A 24,457-nucleotide genomic window follows, 5' to 3' on the forward strand; every position below is an offset into this window, starting at 1 on the left:
CTATAATGAAACAACACATTTTATTCACCTTGTACTTGTGTGCTAGTCATTTACATGGTACATAATATGACAAAGTGGTATGGGAAGGTAACCGCTCAATAATTAGAACTAGCAGATATATATTAACATAATGGTTGCCATGGTAACCGAGTTAAAATCATAAAAATATAAGCTTAAAGGTTTTTTTTATGCTATCAGCATAAAATGTAGACATTGTGATATTTCTACCTATTATTACATGAGAAATAACAAAGTATACCTTTTATCCTACTGGCAGTTAACATTGGAAGTAACTTCTCTTTTAAAAACATATGATGTTTGTTTCCATGTGCATTTTTTGTGTACAACTAATATTACTAGAAAAATAAAATTGAAAACACAAAAAAAGAAAATGATCTTCATAACTTGAATTCAGTAGGTTTATTTCATACCTGCAATAGTTTGTCACTAAAGAATGAACATATCTCCAGTCTAAAATTCTCAACATAATTTTGTTACCATAGCAACAATGAAAATGTGATACATATTTTTTTAATAAAAAAAAAACTAGGATAACAACTTAAAAATAAACAGGATAGCTTTAGAATTCACTCATATCATTATCAAATCATGTTTTTATCATTTTTATCACTTAAATTGAGTGGCAGGTTTTAATAGTCAAATTCAGTTACCATAGCAACCATGCCAATGCAATTATATGAGGTACAAGATTTAAAGTATATACACTATACTACAAACCAGAGCCAAACTTGAAACATATATATCAAAATTTATTAAGAACATTAATCTTGAAATCACTAAGATCTGTATATAATGTCCAAAAATACTTATAATATACTAAAAAATAAATAAAAATTTACATTGTTGTCAGTAGTTAAGCAGTATGTAGAATTAAATAATACATACACTGTGTATGATACACATGTATTCAATTACTTTACCATAGTCTATTTATGCAATGATCAGAATATCATTTTTGTAATTTAATAGTTTCCAGTATGTGATTTCAAGTATGGGTTTCAATTTCAGTGCCATATGCATCACAGCAGTTTCACAAATGCTGTATGAAACATAACAAAAAGGAATATTTGTAGTAAAGTACAACTGAGAATGTATTTCAAATAACTAGGAAATAACAATTAAAAGCTAGTGAAGTATATACATGACATGTTCCTTTCAATATTTATTTTATTAAATGTGTCTCTGAAATCAATTTTGCTGAACACATGTTTATAAAATACTGTTAAAGTCACCAGTTGATTCTGACATAAGGAATATTGACATCAAAGGAGTATCTTGATGTTCATTGTAATAGTAAGTCAGAATCCAAATCTCTCAGTCTTTTGTACAGAGGCAAGACAAACTCTTAATCTGGCTTACTGTTTGTATGAACACTTCTTCCTTTTTTCACTATCACTCTTAACAGTTATAGCTTCAGGTTTTGGAACCAATGGCTTAGGGCATGAGCTTTTTTCTTTAAGACAATACTGCCTAATTTCATTAAACAGATACCACTGCCTAGATGGATCTAAACCTTTAGGCACAATTACAGAAGGTAACTGACTATCACTTGGGACTGGAGGATTTTTCTTAAAGACATTAATTTCCTGTCCATTGTCACCTGCATATTCCTTAACCAATACTACACCAGGCTTTTCACTTGTCATGCTGAAGTGATGGTACTTTTTCAGAGAAGGAATGCATTTGAAAAACTGACCAAGATATACAGACCAGTCATAAAACAACACTGGTCTCTCACTATCATTTGCAAGCTGAGGTATATTGTGCCTGTTTTTTGAAGACAGAAGAACACATGTAGCAATCTGGTCTAGGGTCTCAACTGTACAGTGTCGCCATTTAGACTTGAATACTCCAAAGTGCCGATCTGGACTAAACTTTGTATGGCCAACTTCCTAGAGTGAGAACTCAACAGTCTTGTGAAGCCCAGTCATAGTTCTCCATAGCCCATACCTAAATGAAATGTAATTTTGAAAATAACATAAATATGCCAGCATAGTACATTTCTTTATTTTCAGAATATATGGTAAAGGAAAAATTAATACATCTCAGATATGACAAGATCAATTATTCTGTGATGAAATCGGTGTCCACTGTCTACCCTGATAAAATGTATATTCTAAAATTAATCACTTCCCAAATAGGAGAACTTTTTAGACCCTAGCTGAGTTATTTGATTTCATCTTATGTATGAACAATGAATAAAGTTGCATACCACAATACAGTGTTGTTTTTGTTTTGTCCAGAACAATTGTCCATTTGCAACTGCACATGCTCCTCTCCAAACCCATGGTGCTGAAAATGATGGTGCAGTAAGCTGGTCACACAGTTAGCTCCTTTACCAGTGCAGTCTGCTTCATCAATGAGATAGAATACCTGTGTACCTGGTGTAAAGTATGCCAAAAACTTGAAGACAATGACAAGTAAAGCTTCATAATAACATAATAATATTATACTACTTGGTCATAATATAACTGTGCCATTCATGTTATAATATGATACTAGGTGAATGTTACTTACAATCTTGTATACTTTACAGAATGACAATATATATCTCTGATATCTAGAATCATACATAAATTTTATGTATGTCATGTGATTAATTGTGTAACATGGAAATCTAGAGAGAGTACACATTAATCACCAGTGTGATATGAGCAAATAATATTATGAATTACCTGCTCCTTCTGAGCACACTCCAAAGCACTGGCACTTCCTGGGAGTTTTGAAATAGAGGTCCAAGTTGTTGTGCATGGTGTGGATAAAATAGCTGCTGGGCAAAGTCAAATGAGTATTGCTGTGTTCCAGGCAATGAACATGGTGGCTGACCTTTATTAATAAAACATTAAAATTGAATCAAATTTACCTATATTTATATTCATCTTCACTTGTTACATGTATTGTATATTTTATTGTACAAGAAATTGAAGTAACTCATGTAGCATGTGCATGAATTGGAAAAAATATGGGTAGTACTGACTAATTACAAGCCTAGATTTCATTGTTATAATGTTTCTTAAAGATATAAAGCCTAAAGGTAGTTTGAGGGGCACACTATTACATGCCTGGGTTTTTACATCAATTACCTGCATTGACTTTTTAAATTTTGTACACCAATGTCCTACACTTTTACACACTGGTGTACAAAATGTGAACATCATTGCAGGAAATTTGTGGTATAAAACTTGGTTGTATTTACCATTTATTATATAAATTTTTACTTATAAATCAACAGTATACAAACCATGGCATACTGTTTTACAATTAATTTACTGAAAAGCCAATTTTCTAGCTAGTTTTCTGTAATTTTTCTCAGTTTTGTTGCAAATCACAAAACAAAGAGGATATTTAGAAAGATTGGTGATCTCATTACATGTCTTAATCAAAAGTCAACATGATAAGTTTGATTTTTTTAAATTATTTAATTCAATAAAAGATCTAATTAAATTATAAATAAACAAACCTCTCAGTTTCTGTTCTGGAGTCATCACTGAATATCTCAATTTAGCAGCCTCACATTTTTCCCTGTAGTAATCTCTCTGACATTTGGCTTTACTCAGGTGTGTTCTGTAATTCTCTAAAGTTTTTCTTTGTCTTCCTCATTTAAGTTTCCACTGTTAGAGATTTCATGTGCATATTTTTGGCATTTAGCACAAAGATCTGTAGCTGGTTTACAAATAACTATGTGTGGACATTGTTGCAACCATATTTTCTTGTATTCAGATAGGCTGACTGCCCTGAAACTATTTTGCTGAGTTGCTTCATTATAAAGAGCATGTATGTCAGCTTTACTCTGATCAGATGGTAACAGTATAACACTTTGCTGTCTGTAATTTGGCAATCTACCTGGTAATGGCAAACCATTAGCATTTGCATAGCTGGACAAAAAACTTACAATCTGTTCAATGTCAGTCATTGACAAAGCATGCTTGGGCATTTTACCTGTATTTCCATGAGTCCTAGGTTTAAGTCCATTTTTATCAAGTGAGGAAGCTATGTTTGCCAGCTTATTCTTACTTATACCATGACAAAACATGAAGGTTTCTCTGCACACTTTTACACCAAACACAAAATATTCTTGTGATACCCTTTCTCTGTCCTTTAATTGCTGTTTCTTGTTCCTAGCAGATCACCAGTGAGTAAGATCTCTCCTGTGGGCAGACAGCTGCACTTTAACTGTTAAATCAAGTTCATCAGATGTCATTTCCTTACACTGCATTCTATATTCAATAACCTGATCAATGTTAATTACCTGACTACAAGGTTTTCCATGAATATTATGACATCCACAGCCTTTTCCCTGAAACTCACTAACTGCATTATTTTCCTTAATGTCAATATCACGTTCACAAATATCCACTTCCGGTAACTCAATATCACTACTATCATTCAAGTCAGAATCATAATTCTCTTCATCACTGTCATCAAAAACAACATTTTCTCCAAATTGTGGTTCGTCTGAAGACTGAACATTTGAAAAGTATAAATCATTGACTTGCTCAAGTTCACAAATAAATTCTACATCTTGGTCGACAACCAAGCTTTCTGGTATCGAAGACCGTATAGAGCACGTACTTAACTGACTCATCTTAGATATTTTGGATAAACAACTTTACATCTTTAAGTAAACATTACAGCTTCCGGAATCCATGGCAACGGTGTCAAGCGTGTAATTGTTCTTTTGTGAAAGTTGTATACAGCAGAAAAGGGGAACTATCAAGCAATAAGCAGGGCCAGAATTATCGATTTTTCATGTTAAATAGTTGCTGACTTTTTTTACTTAAATAATGACGGGAATTGTATCGGTGTCTGTCAAAGACTGAAAGAAGAAATAATAAGGTACTGTCTCGAGCATGTAAACGGCATCATTACGAGCATAAGATTTAAAAAATGAACATTGTCATCAATTAGCGCCAATTAATTCAGCACGTCATGTTTTCATCACGTTCTCATAAATTCAACAAGCCCCAAAATGTCGTGGCGTGACACAATTATGATCTGATAATTTTTTAAGTATTTTTCCTATACAACTCAAGTGACCCCGAGGCAGGGCCTTTTTTCACCCTAGGGGCATAATTTGGGTGCATAATTTGAACATTCTTGTTAGAGATCCACTAGGCAATGCTACAAACCAAATATCAAAGGCCTAGGCCTTGAACTTTCAGACAGGAAGATTTTTTTTTTTAAATCCCATATGTCTACGTAAAACTTTGGACTCCCAGGGCAGGGCCTCTTTTCACCCCAGGGGCATAATTTGAAAAATCTTGGTAGAGGACCACAAGGCAATGCTACATACTAAATATCAAAGGCCTAGGTCTTGTGATTTCAGACAAGAAGATTTGTAAGGATTTTTCCTATATAAGTCTATGTAAAACTTGGGACCCACTGGCCGGGGCTTCTTTTCAACTCAGGGGATAATCTGAACAATCTTTATAGAGGACCATTAGGCAATGCAACAAGTACCAAATATCAAAAGCCTATGCGTTGCGGTTTCAGACAAGAAGATTCCTAAAGTTTTTACTTATATAAGTCTATGTAAAACTTGGGACCCCCGGGACAGAGCCTCTTTTCACCCCAGGGTAATAATTTGAACACCCTTGGCAGAGGACCACAAGGCAATACTACATACTAAATACCAAAGGCCTAGCTCTTGTGGTTTCAGATAAGAAGATTTTTAAAGTTTTTTCCTATATAAGTCTATGTAAAACTTGGGAACCCGGGGGCGGGGCCTCTTTTCACCCCAGGGGCATAATTTGAACAAACTTCATAGAGGATCATCAAATAATGTCACACGCCAAATACTGCAGCTCTATGCCTTGCGGTTTTGGTCAAGAAGATTTTTAAATTTATTCCTTTCGGTTGCCATGGCAACCAGAGTTCTGTGTGGAATTCAATTCTTTGAACAACTTTGGAAGGGGACCACCCAAGGAACATCCAGGCCAAGTTACATCAGCTTCCACCATACAGTTTCAGAGGAGATGTTGTTTAAAGGAAAGTGTGGACGGATAGACGGACGAACGGTGAGCGATCACAATAGCTCACCCTGAGCACTTTGTGCTCAGGTGAGCTAAAAAGTACATAAAAGTCTTCAAATGATAACAAATGAAAATTTATACAAGAGGGCCATGATGGCCCTATATCGCTCACCTGTTATCATTGCACTTGAGGACAAGAAGGTCCTCAGAAAAAATATCTAAGTCCAAAGGACAGGAACAACAAAGGGAAGAAATTTAACCAAAAAGAAAAAAAAATTCTTACAAGGTACAGATATGTCAAAATACACCTAAAAATTGGAGGTACCTTCCAGGTTGTACCCCAGAAAAGTGGTCTCGGTTTTTCCCTACGGCCAATAATAAAAAAGTTAATTTAAATAAGCTATTTATAGTAACGTAAAAGGGAAGTAATTAAAAAAAAAACTATTGTAAGTGAACAAAAGAAGGATCTGCCAAATAAATATGTTGACATAAATGAAATTTCAGATCAGTATCTTCATTAGTTACGGAGATATACCCATTTTAATTTGAAATAAAGGGAGGTAATTTGACATAAAATCAGTCCATAGTTATCTACCCTGATTGGCTCAGTCCAACTTGTGACAATAATGAAATTTCAAATAAGTCCTTTAAGTACTTACTGATATAAATCCATTTTGATTACAATCAGGGGAGGTAATCAGATATAAAATAACTAGATGGAACCTACGATTGGATCTGATTTGTCATGGAATCCAAGATTTATTGTTGTTGAAGATATTTTGGAAGTTTGTATCAAATAAAACCATAAATGAAGTCTCTATATGGCTGCAAAAGCCAAAATAGCAAATTTTGGACCTTTAAGGGGCCATAACTCTGGAACCCATGATGCAATCTGGCCAGGTCAAGAAAGGAACCAAGATCTTGTGGTACTACAAGTTGTGTGCAAGTGTGGTTAAAATCAAATCATAAATGAAGCTGCTATTGTGCAGACAAGGTCAAAATAGCTAATTTTGGCCCTTTCAGGGGCCATAACTCTGGAACCCATTAAGGGATCTGGCCGGTTTAAAAAAGGAACCAAGATCTTATGGTGACACAAGTTTTCTGCAAGTTTTATTAAATTCAAATCATAAATGAAGCTGCTATTGTGCAGACAAGGTCAAAATAGCTAATTCTGGCCCTTTCAGGGGCCATAACTCTGGAACCCATAAAGGAATCTTGCCTGTTGAAGAAAGGAACCAAGATCTTATGGTGATACAAGTTGTGTGCAAGTTTGGTTAAAATAAAATCATAAATGAAGCTGCTATTGTGCAGACAAGGTCAAAATAGCTAATTCTGGCCCTTTCAAGGGCCATAACTCTGGAACCCATAGTGGAATCTGGCCAGTTCAAGAAAGGAACCAAGATCTTATGGTGATACAAGTTGTGTGCCAGTTTGGTAAAAATCAAATTATAAATAAAGCTGCTATTGTGCAGACAAGTTCAAAATAGCTAATTTTGGCCCTTTCAGGGGCCATAACTCTGGGACCCATAATGGGATCTGGCCAGTTGAAGAAAGGAACCGAGACCTTATGGTGATACAAGTTGTGTGCAAGTTTGGTTAAAATAAGATCATAAATGAAACCACTATCGCGCAGACAAGAAATTGTTGATGCACGCACGGACGGACGCACGGACAGACTGACGACGGACGAAGGGTGATCACAAAAGCTCACCTTGTCACTATGTGACAGGTGAGCTAATAAAATATTAAAGGTTAATATATCTGAATTCTGCAAGTAATTTATTACATAGTTATGACAGTAGTCATATAATTATATTATACAGTATTACCTGCTTAGTTTTGTTCTCTGTTTCACTTTGTGGTCTGGCTGGCACTGAAAAACATATAGCTTGGAGATAAGACTTCTGTAGTTTTAAAAGGGCGCCACACATTATGAACATTGCTAGTTTTTTGTTTTTTAGCTTGACTATTCGAAGAATAAGTAGAGCTATCCTACTCACCACGGCGTAGGCGTCACACCTTGGTTAAGTTTTTCGCACCAGTCCACATTTTGACAAAGTCTTTTGAGATAAAGCTTTGAAACTTTCAACACTTGTTTACCATCATCATGGCCAGTTATAGGCAAGAGCACATAACTCCATCAAGCATTTTGGCTGAATTATGGCCCCTTTCGACTTAGAAATCATGGTTAAGTTTTTCGTACCAGTTCATATTTTGACAAAGTCTTTTAAGACAAAGCTTTGAAACTTTCAACACTTGTTTACCATCACCATGGCCAGTTATAGGCAAGAGTACATAACTCCATCAGGGATTTTGGCTGAATTATGGCCCCTTTCGACTTAGAAATCTTGGTTAAGTTTTTCGTACCAGTTCATATTTAGACAAAGTATTTTGAGATAAAGCTTTGAAACTTTCAACACTTGTTTACCATCACCATGTCCAGTTATAGGCAAGAGCACACAACTCCATCAAGGATTTTGGCTGAATTATGGCCCTTTTGACTTAGAAATCTGGGTTAATGTTTCGTACCAGTTCATATTTTGACAAAGTCTTTTGAGATAAAGCTTTGAAACTTTCAACACCTGTTTACCATCACCATGTCCAGTTATAGGCAAGAGTACATAACTCCATCAAGGATTTTGGCTGAATTATGGCCCCTTTTGACTTAGAAATCTTGGTTAAGTTTTTCGTACCAGTTCATATTTTTTGAAAAGTGTGTGACATATGGCTTTGAAACTTTTATCACTTGTTTAGTATAATAGTCTCTATCTGTAGGAAAGAGAACATAACTCTGTCATCTATTTTGGCTGAATTATGGCCCTTTTTGGACTTTGAAATTGGTTCTGTTTTCATACAAGTCAAAACTATTTGACATATGGCTTTTAAACTTTGAACACTTGTTTATCATTATGATTTCCATCTGTAGGCAAGAGTACATAACTATTTTGACTGAATTATGGCCCTTTTTGGACTTTGAAATTGGCTCATATATTGCCATTTAGTGCATGCAAGACTTATCGAAATCAAAGTAATACAGGAACATTGTTTGTCTAATCTATTTATTTCTTTTGTCTGAATATCCATGGAAATATTTTGACCCCATTCTTCAATCAATTCTTCGAATAGTCGTCAGACAGCTCTTGTTTATTTTCATTTTTTAATTTCAAAGTATTAGTATAAACCAGTAATGGGAAAGGTATCTGTTCAAAATATTCAGTTCCAGTAAATGTTTAATACAAATAAGCTATTAATCTAAGGCTATAACAAAGAATAAAGCTGACATTTGCAAGACTTAGTAAGCTAATTAGTTAATCAATAGTGATAATTAACATGCTTAAGCCTTTTGTGTTGATGTCTGTTCAGTGTAGTGAGGGATTTTGGTGTGTAGGGGTGCGAATTTGGGCCAAATCCCAATGGCAAATGGTCTATTTTCTCCAAATTCTAAAGCTAAATTTCCCAAAGCATTTTTTCAGCCAAGACTTACCTGTGTATAAGAATGGACTATTAAATAATATAATAATGGTCTTTTGAAAATGTTCAACTAGAGGGCAGTTGCTCATGGAAACGTAAAATGTTTCTTGGTTTAGGGTGGAAATATCCATTTAAAGCAGTTCTCTAACTGAAATTGCATTTATTTTACTTTGAACAAATTACCTATTTTGATCGATATTTTGACTATCTGCTCATGTTGTTTCAAAATGTAATTGGCACAAATTTTAATCAGGATTAAACTCACCAGAAAATTTGGGGCATTTGAAGGCAGGTTTCTTTGCATTTTTCGGTACTGCCTGCATCCTTCATCTAACATATACTGGTATAGTCTCAGTCTGAATGAAGCGTCAGAATCTGGAAGAAACAATCATTTAAAAGATCAGGATTTTCCCTGACGCACATTTTTGTGCTTTTTAACACACTGATTTTCAAAATGACCTTCAAAATAATTCTGAACGCGTCACTGGTGGCGCAACTCAACTACCGGCCGAAATTATGGCAACACAAATTTTCATACCCAATATTGTAAGTAAGGCCTAAAAAAAAAATTGTTTGTTTCCAGTGACATATGGCCAAAAAATAGGGTAGGTAGGTAGGATTTTTTTTTCTTTTTTAACCTAACACTATCGTAGTTTCAAACAGGGAGATTATAACCCTTGTAAACTTGCATCCTATTGTTATGTTTGATTTACACCTGAATGTACAATGACTTTGATGATGTTTTAGCAATATAAAATGCCATTTGATTGTGTATTTAAATATCACGAAATAAATACTTGCTGTACATGTTTGCGTTTTGTTGTTGTTGTTTTTATTTCCAGGTTAGCCCGTCCGATTAGGCTAATCGGAATAGCTCAGTAGGTCAGCAGTCGATCTACGAATTGGTCATAAGATCGTTGTGTCCTATAACATTCATTCTCCAACGCTAATTCATGTGGAGAAGTTGGCAATTACTTGCGGAGAACAGGGTTTATATTTGATTAAACATGAAACTTGAATGAAATCTTGCTGCGGATTCTCTCTTTAAATAATACATTGAATGTTGAATATTATTCAACAACCAACATTTATATTTCAAACTAAATCCCACTGGACAGGAATATGATTTGCATCTTTGAGCTGCATTGAGATTAATACCATCACCCCCTTACCCCAATCTAAAATTCTGGATTAACTGGAAATGCCAGACAATGGAGTTTTGACTATAGTATGCCCAAATTGTGAATTATTAAAGCTGCAAGTGGTTGTTCAACGTCTTTCTACAACAAATCCCATCTAAAAACTGACTTTTCATGACTGCAGGCCTCGACCTTAACTTTTTTCAGCAGTTACCAGCAGGTCGGCACCAACTGCTAAAATCTAGTAGACCTGCTCAGACTTTAGTGGACCTCCAATTCTATCACATAAATTGTGATGTTGTAGACGTCATAACTTCATATGACTCAAAGAAACAGGACTTATTTCTAAAATAATTAAAAATGGAAGACTGTAGCAATCTGTTATCCCGAAAAATAATTATTTTGAAAAGTGTCCCAAAGTATGGACACATATGAATATTCATCATCCACCCGACCCATGTTGAAAGTGAAAGAAAAAAAACATTAACAATTATCGGTAATTATTCTGATGATAAACTAAGTAATTGGCCTTGTTGTCATCGTCAATTAACACCCCCTCAAAGAGCTAAAAGAAGTGTGTCGGTTATTATGGCATCTGAAGTGGAGATCAAAGCGGTATAGTTGCCCGAGATCGCCATGGCATTACGTCATGTTTTCGCGCCATGTGAAACATCACTGTCTGATCATACTTTCTTGATTCCTTAAATTGAAAAGAAATCAATAAAAAAGTTTTTTTCTTTAGTTTTTTAAAAGCGAATGTGCAAATCCCGAATAAACTAACATGTAAATGTGTCAAACTGTGAACGATGATATTGGATATCCTACCTCTGTGACCTATTTGCCCTCAAGAAATTTACATTATTGTTCGAGAAGAATATCTAACAAAGTGCTGTGTCAAAAAGTACATGTACAAAGAATCATTTAAAACTTATTAAAAACCGTAACGACATCATACTGCTTTATTTTAAAAATACATTTCTTTTTACGCTCACGAGGTCACGTAACCTATTCTGCCGCGCTAACAGAAATCTGTTTGCCAAAAATCGTTTTACTCCATGTATTTAAATTGCTGACGCTTTTTCATTATTTAAGATTTTTTAATTGTGTTTTTTGTACTTTCTGGTCAAAAGTCTGCATTTTATTACCATAGTATGTACCGTTTATTTCCTTTAAGAAAGAAATAAATAATCAAGATCGCGCTGTTTGAAATTTTACAAAACATTATATGAAAATTTGGTCATTTTTAAAGAATTTTGCCTACATTCCTGTCGATATCTTATTAAATTTTTTACAGAATTCAAACTGTATTAGTTCTCAAGCGGTGTTGAAAATTTGAAGCGATTATATTATAAAATGAATGCACTATGCGTGTTTTTTGTGTCAAAAGTAACCGCGATGTAAATTAGATATTACGATAAGGCGCACGTGCTTGTGGAATGGAAAATTACCAGCATGACGTTTTGATATTTTTACGATTCGCGGGTAAATTCCAGTCAATCCAGGCTGGAGCAATGATATAAATATCTATCTTCTTCCCAGATCCAGGTAATTTTGCCTGATGTAATTTCTCAATTTGGTAAAGTTACCACGTAAAAACCACTCGCCCGATTGGTGGAGTAGTCCATTCGTGCTATCCTGACTTTTAAGTCGCCAATGCTTGTAACTGTAGAATGCCGCAAAATCAACTTTCATTTTGTGAATTCGCTGATATGGGTATGATTCCCCCCCCCCCCCCCCCCCACATTTTTCACTTTTAAGGGGTTTATTTTATTTGCAGACCGTGTCTGAAAACTGGTTGACCGTCAGTCTAGCCAACTTTTGATAGTGAACCTGCTGATATTTTGGTTGCATCGGTCCAACGGTCCACCGCTAAGGTCAAGGCCTGTTATATTGTTATATTTGATGTTCAGTGTGCAGATAAAGTTGAACATACACGGCCTGATTTTCCCGCTAAAAAAGTTTAGGGTCGGCGGCAAAAAAATAGGGTAGGTCGGGCCACCGGAAACAAACAATTTTTTTTTTTACGCCTAAGTACCGAATTGCGCATAGGTATGAAGTAGTAAAGGTAGACTGCGTCCTAGGTTTAATTATCGGCTCGATATCGACGTCTCTTTATACAGTAAACCATTCAACAAAAATGGTGCATCAACAAAATAAGACGTTTTTCTTGTCATCTGCACACGGTGAAAACCCTGTTGAAACTGGAAAATGCAAACATTCATATAAAAGTCTGCACACCGAGAGGGTTCTGTGAAAAATAACTGGCTACTTGTTAAAAATGGCAAAATGAAATGCCAGGCCTGTATCAAAACAATCCTTTCGTAATAGTTGAGCTGCGAAAATTCTTGCAACACTACACTTACTTGTCACGCAAGTTCCCTCAGTCACGCAGATGCATTCAAAAGGTTGCAATTACTGTCTGATTTCAAAAAAGTGTAAAAAGTTAATTTGTAGATGTACATGTATTTCTTTTTTTTTCTAAACAGTAAATTGCAAGTTAATTTAAAATAACAAGAGGGCCGGGCCCTGTATCGCTCACCTGACCTATTGACCTAAAGATCATCAAGATTAACATTCTGACCAAGTTAAGATATGGTCATAAATGTGGCCTCTAAAGTGTAAACTAGCTTTTCTTTTAATTTGACCTAGTGACCTAGTTTTTGACCCGATATGATCCAGATTCCAACTGGACCTTGAGATCATTAAGATTGCCATAATCTGACCAAGTTTCATGAAGATACAGTCATAAATGTGGCCTCTATTGTGTTAACAAGCTTTTCCTTTGATTTGACCTAGTGACCTAGTTTTTGACCCCACCTGACCCAGGTTTGAACTTGACCTAAAGATCATCAAGATTAACATTCTGACCAAGTTTCATTAAGATATGGTCATAAATATGGCCTCTACAGTGTAAACTAGCTTCTCCTTTGATTTCACTTGGTGACCTAGTTTTTGATCCCACATGACTCAGATTCAAACTGGACCTTGAGATCATCAAGATTTCCATTCTGACCAAGTTTCATGAAGATACATCATAAATCTACAGTGTTAACAAGCTTTACCTTTGATTTGACCTGGTGACTTAGTTTTTGACCTGACATAACCCAGGTTCGAACTTGACCTGAAGATCATCAAGATTAACATTCTGACTAAGTTTCATGAAGATACAGTCATAAATGTGGCCTCTAGAGTGTCAACAAGCTTTTCCCTTGATTTGACCTAGTGACCTAGTTTTTGACCCCACCTGACCCAGATTCGAACTAGACCTATAGAGCCTCAAGATTACCATTCTGACCAAGTTTCATTAAGATATGGTCACAAATGTGGCCTCTACAGTGTAAACTAGCTTTTCCTTTGATTTGACCTGGTGACCTAGTTTTTGACCCCAGGTGACCCAATATCAAACTCATCCAAGACTTCATTGAGGGTAACATTCTGACCAAGTTTCATTAAAATTGGCCCCAAACTGTGACCTCTAGAGTGTTAACAAGCTTTTCCTTTGATTTGACCTGTGACCTAGTTTTTGATCCCAGATAACCCAATATCAAACACGTCCAAGATTTTATTGAGGGTTACATTCTGACCAAGTTTCATTACAATTGGGCCAAAAATGTAACCTCTAGAGTGTTAACAAGCTCTCCTTTGATTTGACCTGGTGACCTTGTTTTTGACCCAGATGACCCAATATCGAACTCGTCCAAGATTTGAATGAGGGTAACATTCTGACCAAGTTTCATTAAGATTGGGCCAAAATTGTGACCTCTAGTGTGTTAACAAACTTTTCCTTTGATTTGACCTGGTGACCTAGTTTTTGACCTCAGATGACCCAATATCAAACACGTCCAAGAATTGATTGAGGGTAACATTCTGACCAAGTTTTATTAACATTGGCTCAAATTTGTGACTTCTAGAGTGTTAACAGTCAAATTGTTGACGAGGAAGACGACGACGGACACAGGGCGATCACAAAAGCTCACCTTTGAGCACTTCCTGCTCAGGTGAGCTAAAAACACTGTTTTCTATTGGATTTTTTTCATTACCATTTTATTCTTTTTTTGAAACTTAAAAAATGATCGCCCCCTTGAAATTGAAAATGACCCCCAAAGTCAAACATAAAGGAGTCATAATGACCCCCTATCAAAATTTCTGAGGGAAAGCCCTGCAATTCAATATTCAAGTTTTTGCTTCTTTTTTTCTCCCTTGGCTTGCTTTAATTTTTATAAATGGCTTCATTCACCAAAAAATATGGAAGTTCAATATTCAATATAGATCTACCTTTAGTTATATTTTTGGGATCATTTTTGTTGGTTTAAAGAATTCCATTCTTAGAAAAAGACATTTTTGTTGTTTTAACTCCGCAGTGGAAGTTGATATTTTAAATTGACGCCGCTTTAAAATACACTACCGTACCGTCAATATTAATTCCCAACTATTTGATTTACGCACGCATTCAGTGTATAATAAAGTTTAACCTAGGTCTATCGAGTACCGTTCAATGCGTGTGTACGTTCAATGTGGGAGAATGCCTAGCTTGCTCTGTTACATAAAGCATCCAGACGAATCAGATTTTATTTACGCTTGTAAAAAGTAATTGTGTGCATTTCTGTAATTTCATATACGTTTTTAGACGCTTAAAAATTATCAGACATGCGTATAATTATGCATTATTTCTAAGCGTAATTTACGCTAATATGATCTTATCTGGAGCCCTGACGGTACTCACCAATAGGGGCCGCAAAAGTTGGGAAATTCCGCGAAAGGATTACGCCAATAATATTGAGTTCAATATACATTTAATATTTCCAGAGGAAGGGTTTGTCTGGTACAGATTTTTTGTTGCACTACATCCGAACAGTGCACAGAACCATGTGTAATACATTACAAGTATAATCCGTTATGTTCCATGGCCTGGATTTTACTCCCATGTTTCAGCAGAGATAAATTTAATTTGTCTTTCGGTGTTTACTTCCGGTTGATTATTTTCCCCAAACTGGACAATTATCGTGCATAAATTTCCAAATTTGAAAGGCTAAGGCTTCTTCCCAATTTCCTGATGAAAAACCCTGTTAAGGTTAAAACACACTTTTCATTTTTTGCACAGGCCAGGTCAGGGAGAAGGGAAAACCCTTTAGCTGTTTAAATCACATTTGGTGTGAAAATGCAAAGTGAATAACAAATTTTCGAAGCTCAATAACGAATAGCCGTTAGTGATGCGGAACTGATTAATCGACTGTGCTGAATTATTTTGCTGAATTTTTCAAGTCCCATGGCAATAAATTTTTTGTGGACCTTCATTCGATTTCGAAACCATAATTTATGCATATCAGGTTCTGCACAAATTTACTTTTTTCAATTTTGGAAGTTCTTACATAGAATCTACATGATGAAAAAACAAATGTTTATATACTTTCTTTCGACAGACGACACAAGTTCACTTCCGCAACTTCCTATCCCAGCATTCTGATAGCATTTACGCATGCGCATACATAAATGAATTTGCCTTGCTGGACATTGAGAGGGTTCAACGAATACTGACAATTTTATGCTATGCCACGAATGTGCTGATTTCAAAATGTATTTTTATTGATGACCATACTTGTAGCTGTCGCTCAACAGTACCTGCTACGTGTATCAGTGCTATTTTGTTGGATATAGTGTGCATTTTTTTGTTCTGTGGGCTGACTGATTTTTGTTGTCCATGGGACAACACTAGATGGCGCTTACCGGAAGTTGAAAATGTAAACAAATACATGCGGAACGATTTATGTACGTTTAAGATTTGTCAGCTCAGCAACTTTCTTCAGTTGACAGAAATTTATGATTTGAAAAAGTCACAATGAGTGTCCAAGTGAAGACACCAACCAAAACTCGATTTGATTGTCGGACGGAAATACAGTGTGGAGAAAAAAGCTTTTCTTCTCCAGAAAGTTATAGGAAATCAAAAGATGATTTAAGCATTAAAAATGAAACTAGGTTTTCCCAACCATGGGGTAGGAAAAGAAGATACAGTCAAAGCTACCGTAGAGAAGAAGGGGCAGCTAGGAGAAAAAGGCTGCGGTCAACACCTTATATTGGACCTCTTCCTAGCCGTTTCTTGAATGGTGGAAGCATAGATGATCCCCTCAACTTGAATGGATTAGATTCTTCAGAGCTTGGAAAAGAGCTCAATTCAGTAACGCCACAGTCATCTCCATTACCTGCACCAGTTAGAAGACAATCTGTAGAAGTCAGAATTCCATTTAATATCACAGATCCTTTAAATCTAAATGACAGTGACGAAGAAGCAGACTTGGAAAAAAAGTTGAGAAAAAAGAAACAAAGAAATCGGCATAAGAAAAAAGATGATTCATTACTCTTCAGTCCCCCAAAACACTTAAACAAAGACAAGAATCTCATGGAAGCTCTTAAAATTGACATTGAACCAGAAAAAGCAATTCCAGATCTATCGGGTGTGAAAGAATTTACAAAACCAAGGCCTGTTTGTGACAAGATCGTGTCACCAGTTATTCCGCAAACTTCACCGAAAAGTAAGAAAAGGCGAAGAACAGATAGTGGTGGCAAACCAGATCCATCACCCTCTGTTTCGAGATCTCTACCTACATCAACCATCAGTCCGTCATTGAAACCAGATAAGAAAACACCACCTAAACGCTTTAAGCAACCTAAACCATCACAAGCAAAAGCAAGTTCATCGGTGCAAAAGGGTGATAAAGCTCCAGCAAAGTTTATTTATGGCAATTACAACAGATATTATGGGTATCGAACTCCTTCAAGCATGGAGGACAAACGTTTGAATTGTTTTAAGAAGGAGTGGTTTGATGGAAAACGTGTTCTTGACATTGGTTGCAATGTAGGAAATTTAACATTATCATTAGCAAAAGATTATCATCCATCAAAAATTGTTGGAATAGATATTGATCCAAAGCTGGTTGCTCTTGCCAGGAAAAACATACGGCTGTTCATGTCATCCAATGTTACAGATACAACAAAATTCCCGATCTCAAATGTTCTCAACTATGGTCCTATTATTGCGCCACCTGTCTCGCAAAAAGAATCAAACAAACAGGCAAATTTCCCACACAATGTTTTGTTTATGCAGGTTGGTAAAATCATATAGATATTTTCTACATTCACTATTTTGATTTTCTTCAGGTCATTGATAAAGGAAGGTTGAAACTTGAAAGTATGATAGTTTTTGTCATCCAGCAAAATTTAATGTTGGTACAGTATCTCATAATCTGTTCATACAGCATCATACAGCCTCATACCTCTCATGAGTATTATTGGCAAGGTGCATAATATTATTGTTAGTGAGATAAGTAAAACTAATAAAACTAAAGAGGGGTTTCATTGATGCACATTTTTGAGATGTAACAATACGTTAGTCTCCTGATACAATATATATCGGGATACAGATGTAACAATGCAGTACATATCGCGATACAAATCAGGTATTATAAAATATAAGTCAGCAGTCTGACGTGACAAAATGAAAAAAAAATCAATGTTTCTTTGACATGCATGGAGCAATCTCATTTATATTTGGCATGAATGTTAACTTCAAAGATGGAGTGTCATGCGCAAACCGCAGGTTCCTATCTCAAAGGTTAAGGTCACACTTGGAGGTCAAAGGTTAAATTCAATAATGACTTTGTCCAGAGCATTTCTTCTTCATGCATGGAGGGATTTTGATGTAACTTGGCACAAATGTTCACAACCATGTGATGGAGTGTCATGCGCAAGAACCAGGACCCTAGGTTTTAGGGCTGTGGATCGTCAGACAAGTGGCGATCCGATCCGCGAGTCGGGGCTGACGATTCACAGATCGAACCACGGATCACCAGCAACAACTCATAATGATACAAAAATGCAAGCCTGTTATTTTTGTACTGTTTTCTTTATGGAATCTAAGCTTTGCAGTTCTCATAGTGCTCAGTTTAATAGTTTTGACCTATGTTTAATGTTTTGCTCATTAATTAAAGTCAGGTTTCGCGGGTGGACTTCTGTAATGTTCGGCCATTCTTGCAGATGAACATATGACGTGGGTCATTAATATCACAATATTTAGTAGATCTAACAGTTCCGCTTTTTTTTATAAGAAAATTTCATTTGTTGGACAGAAATTTTGTATCTAACTTTTTATTGAATTTAATTACTTAAATGATAAAATTTAAATGTTTATTCACTGTTTTGACAGATTCCATATTAATTTTAGTTCGAAAATAGGACCGATGCTAACTCTACCTAAGACATTTGTTTACATCCGGTTTAGAATCTAAAAACGTGTAATCGTCTTAGATGTGCAAGAAAATTCATTGAAGACGTTTAATGTGGCTTTAATTTAGTTTTATTGATAGAATTTTACAAATTGCATGTATTTATGAAAAAGATCGCGATCCAACGATCTTGACAATGACGAATATCCGTACTCGAACTTTTGGTCAAACTCGTGGATATCCGAGTACTCGGATACTCGTTACAGCCCTACTAGGTCTAAGGTCAAGGTCACACTTAGAGGTCAAAGGTCCGAGACAAGAATGACTTTGTCCGGAGCATTTCTTTTTCATGCACAAAGGGATTTTAATGTAACTTGGCACAATTGGAGTGTCATGTGCAAGAACCTAGAATTGCTTCCCTTTGTTTTTACTATAAATAGCTTATATTGTAACTTTTTTATTACTAGTCATAGGGAAAAATCAAGACCACTTTTCGGTAGTACAATATGCATGTTGCATCCAATTTTGAGGTGTATTTTGACCTATCTCTACTGGTAAGGATTTTTTTGTGGACTTAGATTTTAGATTTACTTCCCTTTGTTGTTACTATAAATAACTTACATTGTAACTTTTTGCAATCATTTTTTATTTGGCATAAATATTTGCCTCAATGAGACAGGGTGTCATGTGCAACTCCTAGTCCTTTTGAAAACTGGCGGGCTCAACATGTTGCCCGTGGGCTTCTAGTTTTTCATAAATGATATATTTGCAGGGGTTTTTTTTGGCCGTTTTTATAGCCATTATTCGGCTATATTCCCAATGCCAAAAAATATGTTTTTTTTCCAAAATGAGTGCAAAAATTCCCAATCTACATTCTGAAAAAAATTTCATCAAAATTGCACAAACATTGACCAAATTATGGACAATTTTGTGATGGCAGTATGTTTAAGAGGTTGTACAATGAATGTGAAACAAGTGTATGAGAAAGTGCTTAAACACATCTTTACTTTATCCTATGGGACTAAACATTTCCCAATTTGGAACATTTACACGTCAAAATTCCCAATTTTGGGGGTATAGGCTATGTTCCCAAATTAGCTAGAAAAAACCCTGAATTGTTTAGTTACTATCAGATTCTTTAACACTGATTGTACGAAGGTTTTCATTTAATGTTTCTATTTTTTACATAGCGTTTCTATATCGTGAAACAGGCCTATGATTCGATAGGCGTATAGTACGACTAATGTATCGTGAATGACTGATACAGTAACTAAACTTCGATATAGCGTTACACTCAAATTTTAGCGAGCTTAAGCACATCATTCCCCCTATATGATTCTAAACAAGCAGGGCACTCTTTTGGCCATTTTTGGGGCCGACTATGGGCCCCATTCCCCTCTCATAAAATAGTATGTTTTTTTCCCCTTTCTCAGAAGAAAATTCCCCTGATACTGTGAAATCATTAATATTCGTGGGAGACTAATTTTCGTGGTTGAGTCAGTCCACGAAATTTAATCCCAGCGAACAAGTAAAATTCCCATTCATTTTATGTTCAAAAGTTGAAATCCACGAATTCATATCCCAAAGAAATTGCCGTTTTCACCAAAACCACAAAATTTCATGCCCATGAAATTAAATGATATTACAGTAATAGGTTCTTTGACACAACTAGATATGAACTCTCTTTCAAGTTATATTATAGTTCCTCTAAGGAAGGTTACTGCTGCAATATAGTTACATTAGTTAGAAATGATTGAAAACTGTATTAATAAGTGTGAAAAGTAGTAACGTATATATGGCTAATAACTTCCCATTTTTGTCTTAAAACGACGAAAAATTCTCCTCCCTGAGGGTATGGGTACCTGTCCCCAAAAGTTGTCTAGTGCCGTGACAAGTCATTGATGACGCAAATTAAATTGTGACAAAATTTTCAACATTGATGAAGCCCCGACTCGTGCATCAGGACAAATTAGTAATTAATATGGACTGCGACCAAAGTTTAGTTACCGGGTGCACGTACTTCAGGCTCTGTATATATTGTGAACAATTCTATACTACATAATCTAAAGTTAAACAAACCAAGGCACTAGACAACTTTTGGGGACAGGTACCCATACCCACAGTAAGGGGAATTTTTCGTCGTTTTAAGACAAAAAGGGAAAGTTTTTAGCCATATACATGTATATGTTACTACTTTTCACGCTTATTAATACTAATTTCAATCATTGCTAACTAATGTAACTATATTGCAGCAGTAACCTTCCTTACAGGCACTATAATTCATATCTAGTTGTGTCAAACAACCAATTATCAAGGGAATTTTCTTCTGAGAAAGGGGAAAAATACATAATATTTTAAGAGGGGGAATGGGGCCCATATTAGACGCCAAAAATGGTTAAACGTGTGCCCTGAAAACTGATGCACCTCAGAATCACTGAAGATAAGGTGAGCTGTTGAAGAATATGGCTCCAGAACAGGTTTTCTATTGTCTGCTGTGTGCATGAAAAAAACACATTGTGAGATTTTTGTTCCTGCTTGAAGTCCTGCTTTAACAAACATCATGACTTGCTTTTTATTGAAAACTTTTCTCTGTAAAGGAACAGTAGCATGCATGAATCTCGCACAGTTTCATAGCATTTAAAATTCTGTTTATTTTCTAGGTGATTTCTAGTTTGTGTTGAAACTCTGCAGGTCTACACAAATATTAGTTACTTTTTAGCTGGACTATATGAAGTATGGAGAGCTGTCCTACTCGACCCGGCATCAGCGTCCTTCCGCATCCGCACTTTGGTTAAGGTTTTGATGCACTTTCACTTTATCTCAGTAATTACTTGATGGATTTGTTTCAAACTTAAAGTAGTTATTCCTCATCATCACCCACATCATATGGCACAAGGGCCATAACTATCACACCAATATTTCATGAATTATCCCCCTTTTTACTTAGAATTTCAGGTTAAAGTTTTGATGCACTGTTATTACTATATGGATTTGATTTAAACTTAAAATAGTTGCTCCACCTTATCAGCCACATCATATAGCTCAAGGTCCATAACTCTGGTGCCAATATTTCATAAATTATGCCCCCCTTTTACTTAGAATTTCAGGTTAAAATTTTGATGCACTTTCACTCTATCTCAGTTATTACTAAATGGATTTGATTCAAACTTAAAATAGTTATTCAACATCATCACTCACATCATATGACACAAGGGCCATAACTCTTCCACCAATATTTCATGAATTATCCCCCCTTTTACTTAGAATTTCAGGTTTAAGTTTTGATGCACTTTCACTCCATCTAAGTTATTACTAAATGGATTTGATTCAAACTTAAAATAGTTGTTCCACCTTATCACCCACATCATATGACACAAGTTTCATAACTCTGGTACCAATATTTCATTAATTATGCCCCACTTTTTCTTAAGACATTCGAGTTAATTTTGATGCATTTTCACTATATCTCAGTTATTACTAAATGGATTTGATTCAAACCTGAAGTTGTTATTCCACATCATATGACACAATGTGCAAAAATCACTCTTGCACCAATATTTCATGAATTATCCCCCTTTTTGCTTAGAATTATACTAACTTAATGTTCTTTATCTCTCTTATTACTTAATACTTTTGACAAAAACTCAAGCTATTGTCCAATATCTTCATCCTTATTCAAGTCATTAAACACTCTAGTGACAGCTCCAGCTTCCTCAGATGTGCCCAGTTTCACTACCCAGCATCGAAATAGTCGAGCGCGCTGTCTCCTGTGACAGCTCTTGTTTATGATCAAGTGTGTATTGAAATTATCCACCCCTTTTTCTGGCTGATGGAATTTTGTTGGTTTTGTTGCCATATTTCAGGACTGATGTTAAACATATTTCGATCATACTTTTATAGACTGATTGCATTAATATAATTAATTTCAGGGTAACTTTGTGCTGGAGTCTGATGAGCTGCTTGACCTTCAGAAAGAAGAGTATGATGTCATCTTGGCCCTTAGCGTGACAAAATGGATACACTTTAACTGGGGTGATGATGGGCTGAAACGTTTCTTCAAGAGAGTGTTTCGGCAGTTGAAGCCAGGAGGGAGGTTTATCCTGGAGCCACAACCATGGTCATCTTACAAGAAAAAGAAGAAATTAACTGTATGTTACAATAGTTTATTACAATTTTTATCAGTGAATTTTGGAAATATTAGAGTAAAATGTATAAGCTTTTTTTTTTGCAGTGAATGGGTAAATATAGTCAAAACATGAAATAGAAAGAAAATTTGTTTGTTTTACATGTACAGTACAGCTAGCGCGGAACCTTCATTTGAACACCCGTCGCCGCAATTCCAATTCGCGTGTTCGTTTTTACTGTCCGCCGCGACGGGTGTCATATCGGATATTTCGGGTGTTCAGGAATGGTCATTGCCGGAGGCAGCGAACACCGCGCGTTGCGATGGACGGACGCGATGGTCCGTGGTGGTCGGCCGCGAGGAAACCTGGTGTTCATTCAATACTTTTTGAAAGAATTATTCATCTCATAATTTATAAATATAAATGCTTAAATTGTCTATGCATATACAAACTAATTATTTAGGATGTATACCTCGTCCGTATACTCGTAATCAGTCGCGATGTTATGATATGTAACAGTAATTATCACATTGTTATGTATTTTCTGTAAAATCTAAATAGAGTTGCATATTCTTTGTTTCGTTCTAACAGTTTTATTTCTATTTTCAGGTCACTGCAAGCGTATAAACCTTTGATCCTATTGTTCATTTCTAAATCGATTGTTGAGTTAATTTTATGCTATTCGCACCTCATCTAACAAATACCTTACAAATTATGTTTTACTAACAGCTGTTTCTTACTCTGTTTTATTTATTACGGTACCTAATACGCTCTTTTGTTTCGCTTGTTTGTCATTTTTCAGTTGTTTAGAAATTATTGGTAAGTTTCTTTACACTGTTCTATGATTGCTACTCATCAAATAATTATTGTTATTTGTTCGTAATATGTTTAATAATATAATTACTATCATATTTGTTGACAATCTGTGATAAGATGAATATATTTAATAGTATTTCAAAACTTTTACTCGAGTCTTTGATTTATTATTTTCATTACTGATTAGATGAATATTTAATACACACTTTTATGATATATGAGACTTAGGTACATACCTTTTGTTTTCGGAATTCCGCATATTGTTGTAATATTTACATGTACTTTTTCTGTAAACAATAGAAACAGTTGCATTTTTTAATTACAGGTAAACGTAAGCGAGCGGCGAATTTGGTGTTTGAGAAGAAGATGAATATGAAGTTTTTGTTCAAATACAAATAGACATAGTCTGTTATTTTACACCCTCTTGCTCATTTATTAACTTAACAGTCATAAATGCCATATGGTGACCGAAAAAAAGACTCTCTTTATGTGGTCTCAGTGTTGTTGTTTTTCTCTGGACCTTCGGGTTGCTGGAGTCATCTCTGTTGTGTTTATTTTTTCTCTGATCTTTCGGGATGCTCGAGTCGATCCACTTGTCTATACATACTGTACTGTGAAGTGAAGTTCCGTCATATGGTAGGTTTTGATGGGGTGGTGATGGTTGGTGGAGGATGCTGCACATTTCATTACCCCTCGAG

The 24,457-nt window shown here is 35.5% G+C and overlaps 1 protein-coding gene and 1 pseudogene across 1 annotated transcript in view; one reads left to right on the plus strand and one right to left on the minus strand.

Annotated features, from left to right (window-relative positions):
- Position 1: 1 nt before the first annotated feature.
- LOC123524749 (uncharacterized) lies at positions 2 to 16,306 on the minus strand (annotated as a pseudogene).
- Positions 16,072 to 24,457, plus strand: part of LOC123526478 (7SK snRNA methylphosphate capping enzyme-like) — a 21,605-nt gene continuing 13,219 nt past the window's right edge. Inside the window, exons 1-2 of the mRNA XM_045305647.2 lie at positions 16,072 to 17,702; positions 22,749 to 22,967. Of these exons, the coding sequence (XP_045161582.2) occupies positions 16,440 to 17,702; positions 22,749 to 22,967 (1,482 nt within the window). The 5' untranslated portion in view covers positions 16,072 to 16,439. The remainder of the gene's footprint in view (positions 17,703 to 22,748; positions 22,968 to 24,457) is intronic.

The sequence above is a fragment of the Mercenaria mercenaria genome, chromosome 14 (assembly GCF_021730395.1).
Source record: "Mercenaria mercenaria strain notata chromosome 14, MADL_Memer_1, whole genome shotgun sequence".
NCBI lineage: Eukaryota > Metazoa > Mollusca > Bivalvia > Venerida > Veneridae > Mercenaria > Mercenaria mercenaria.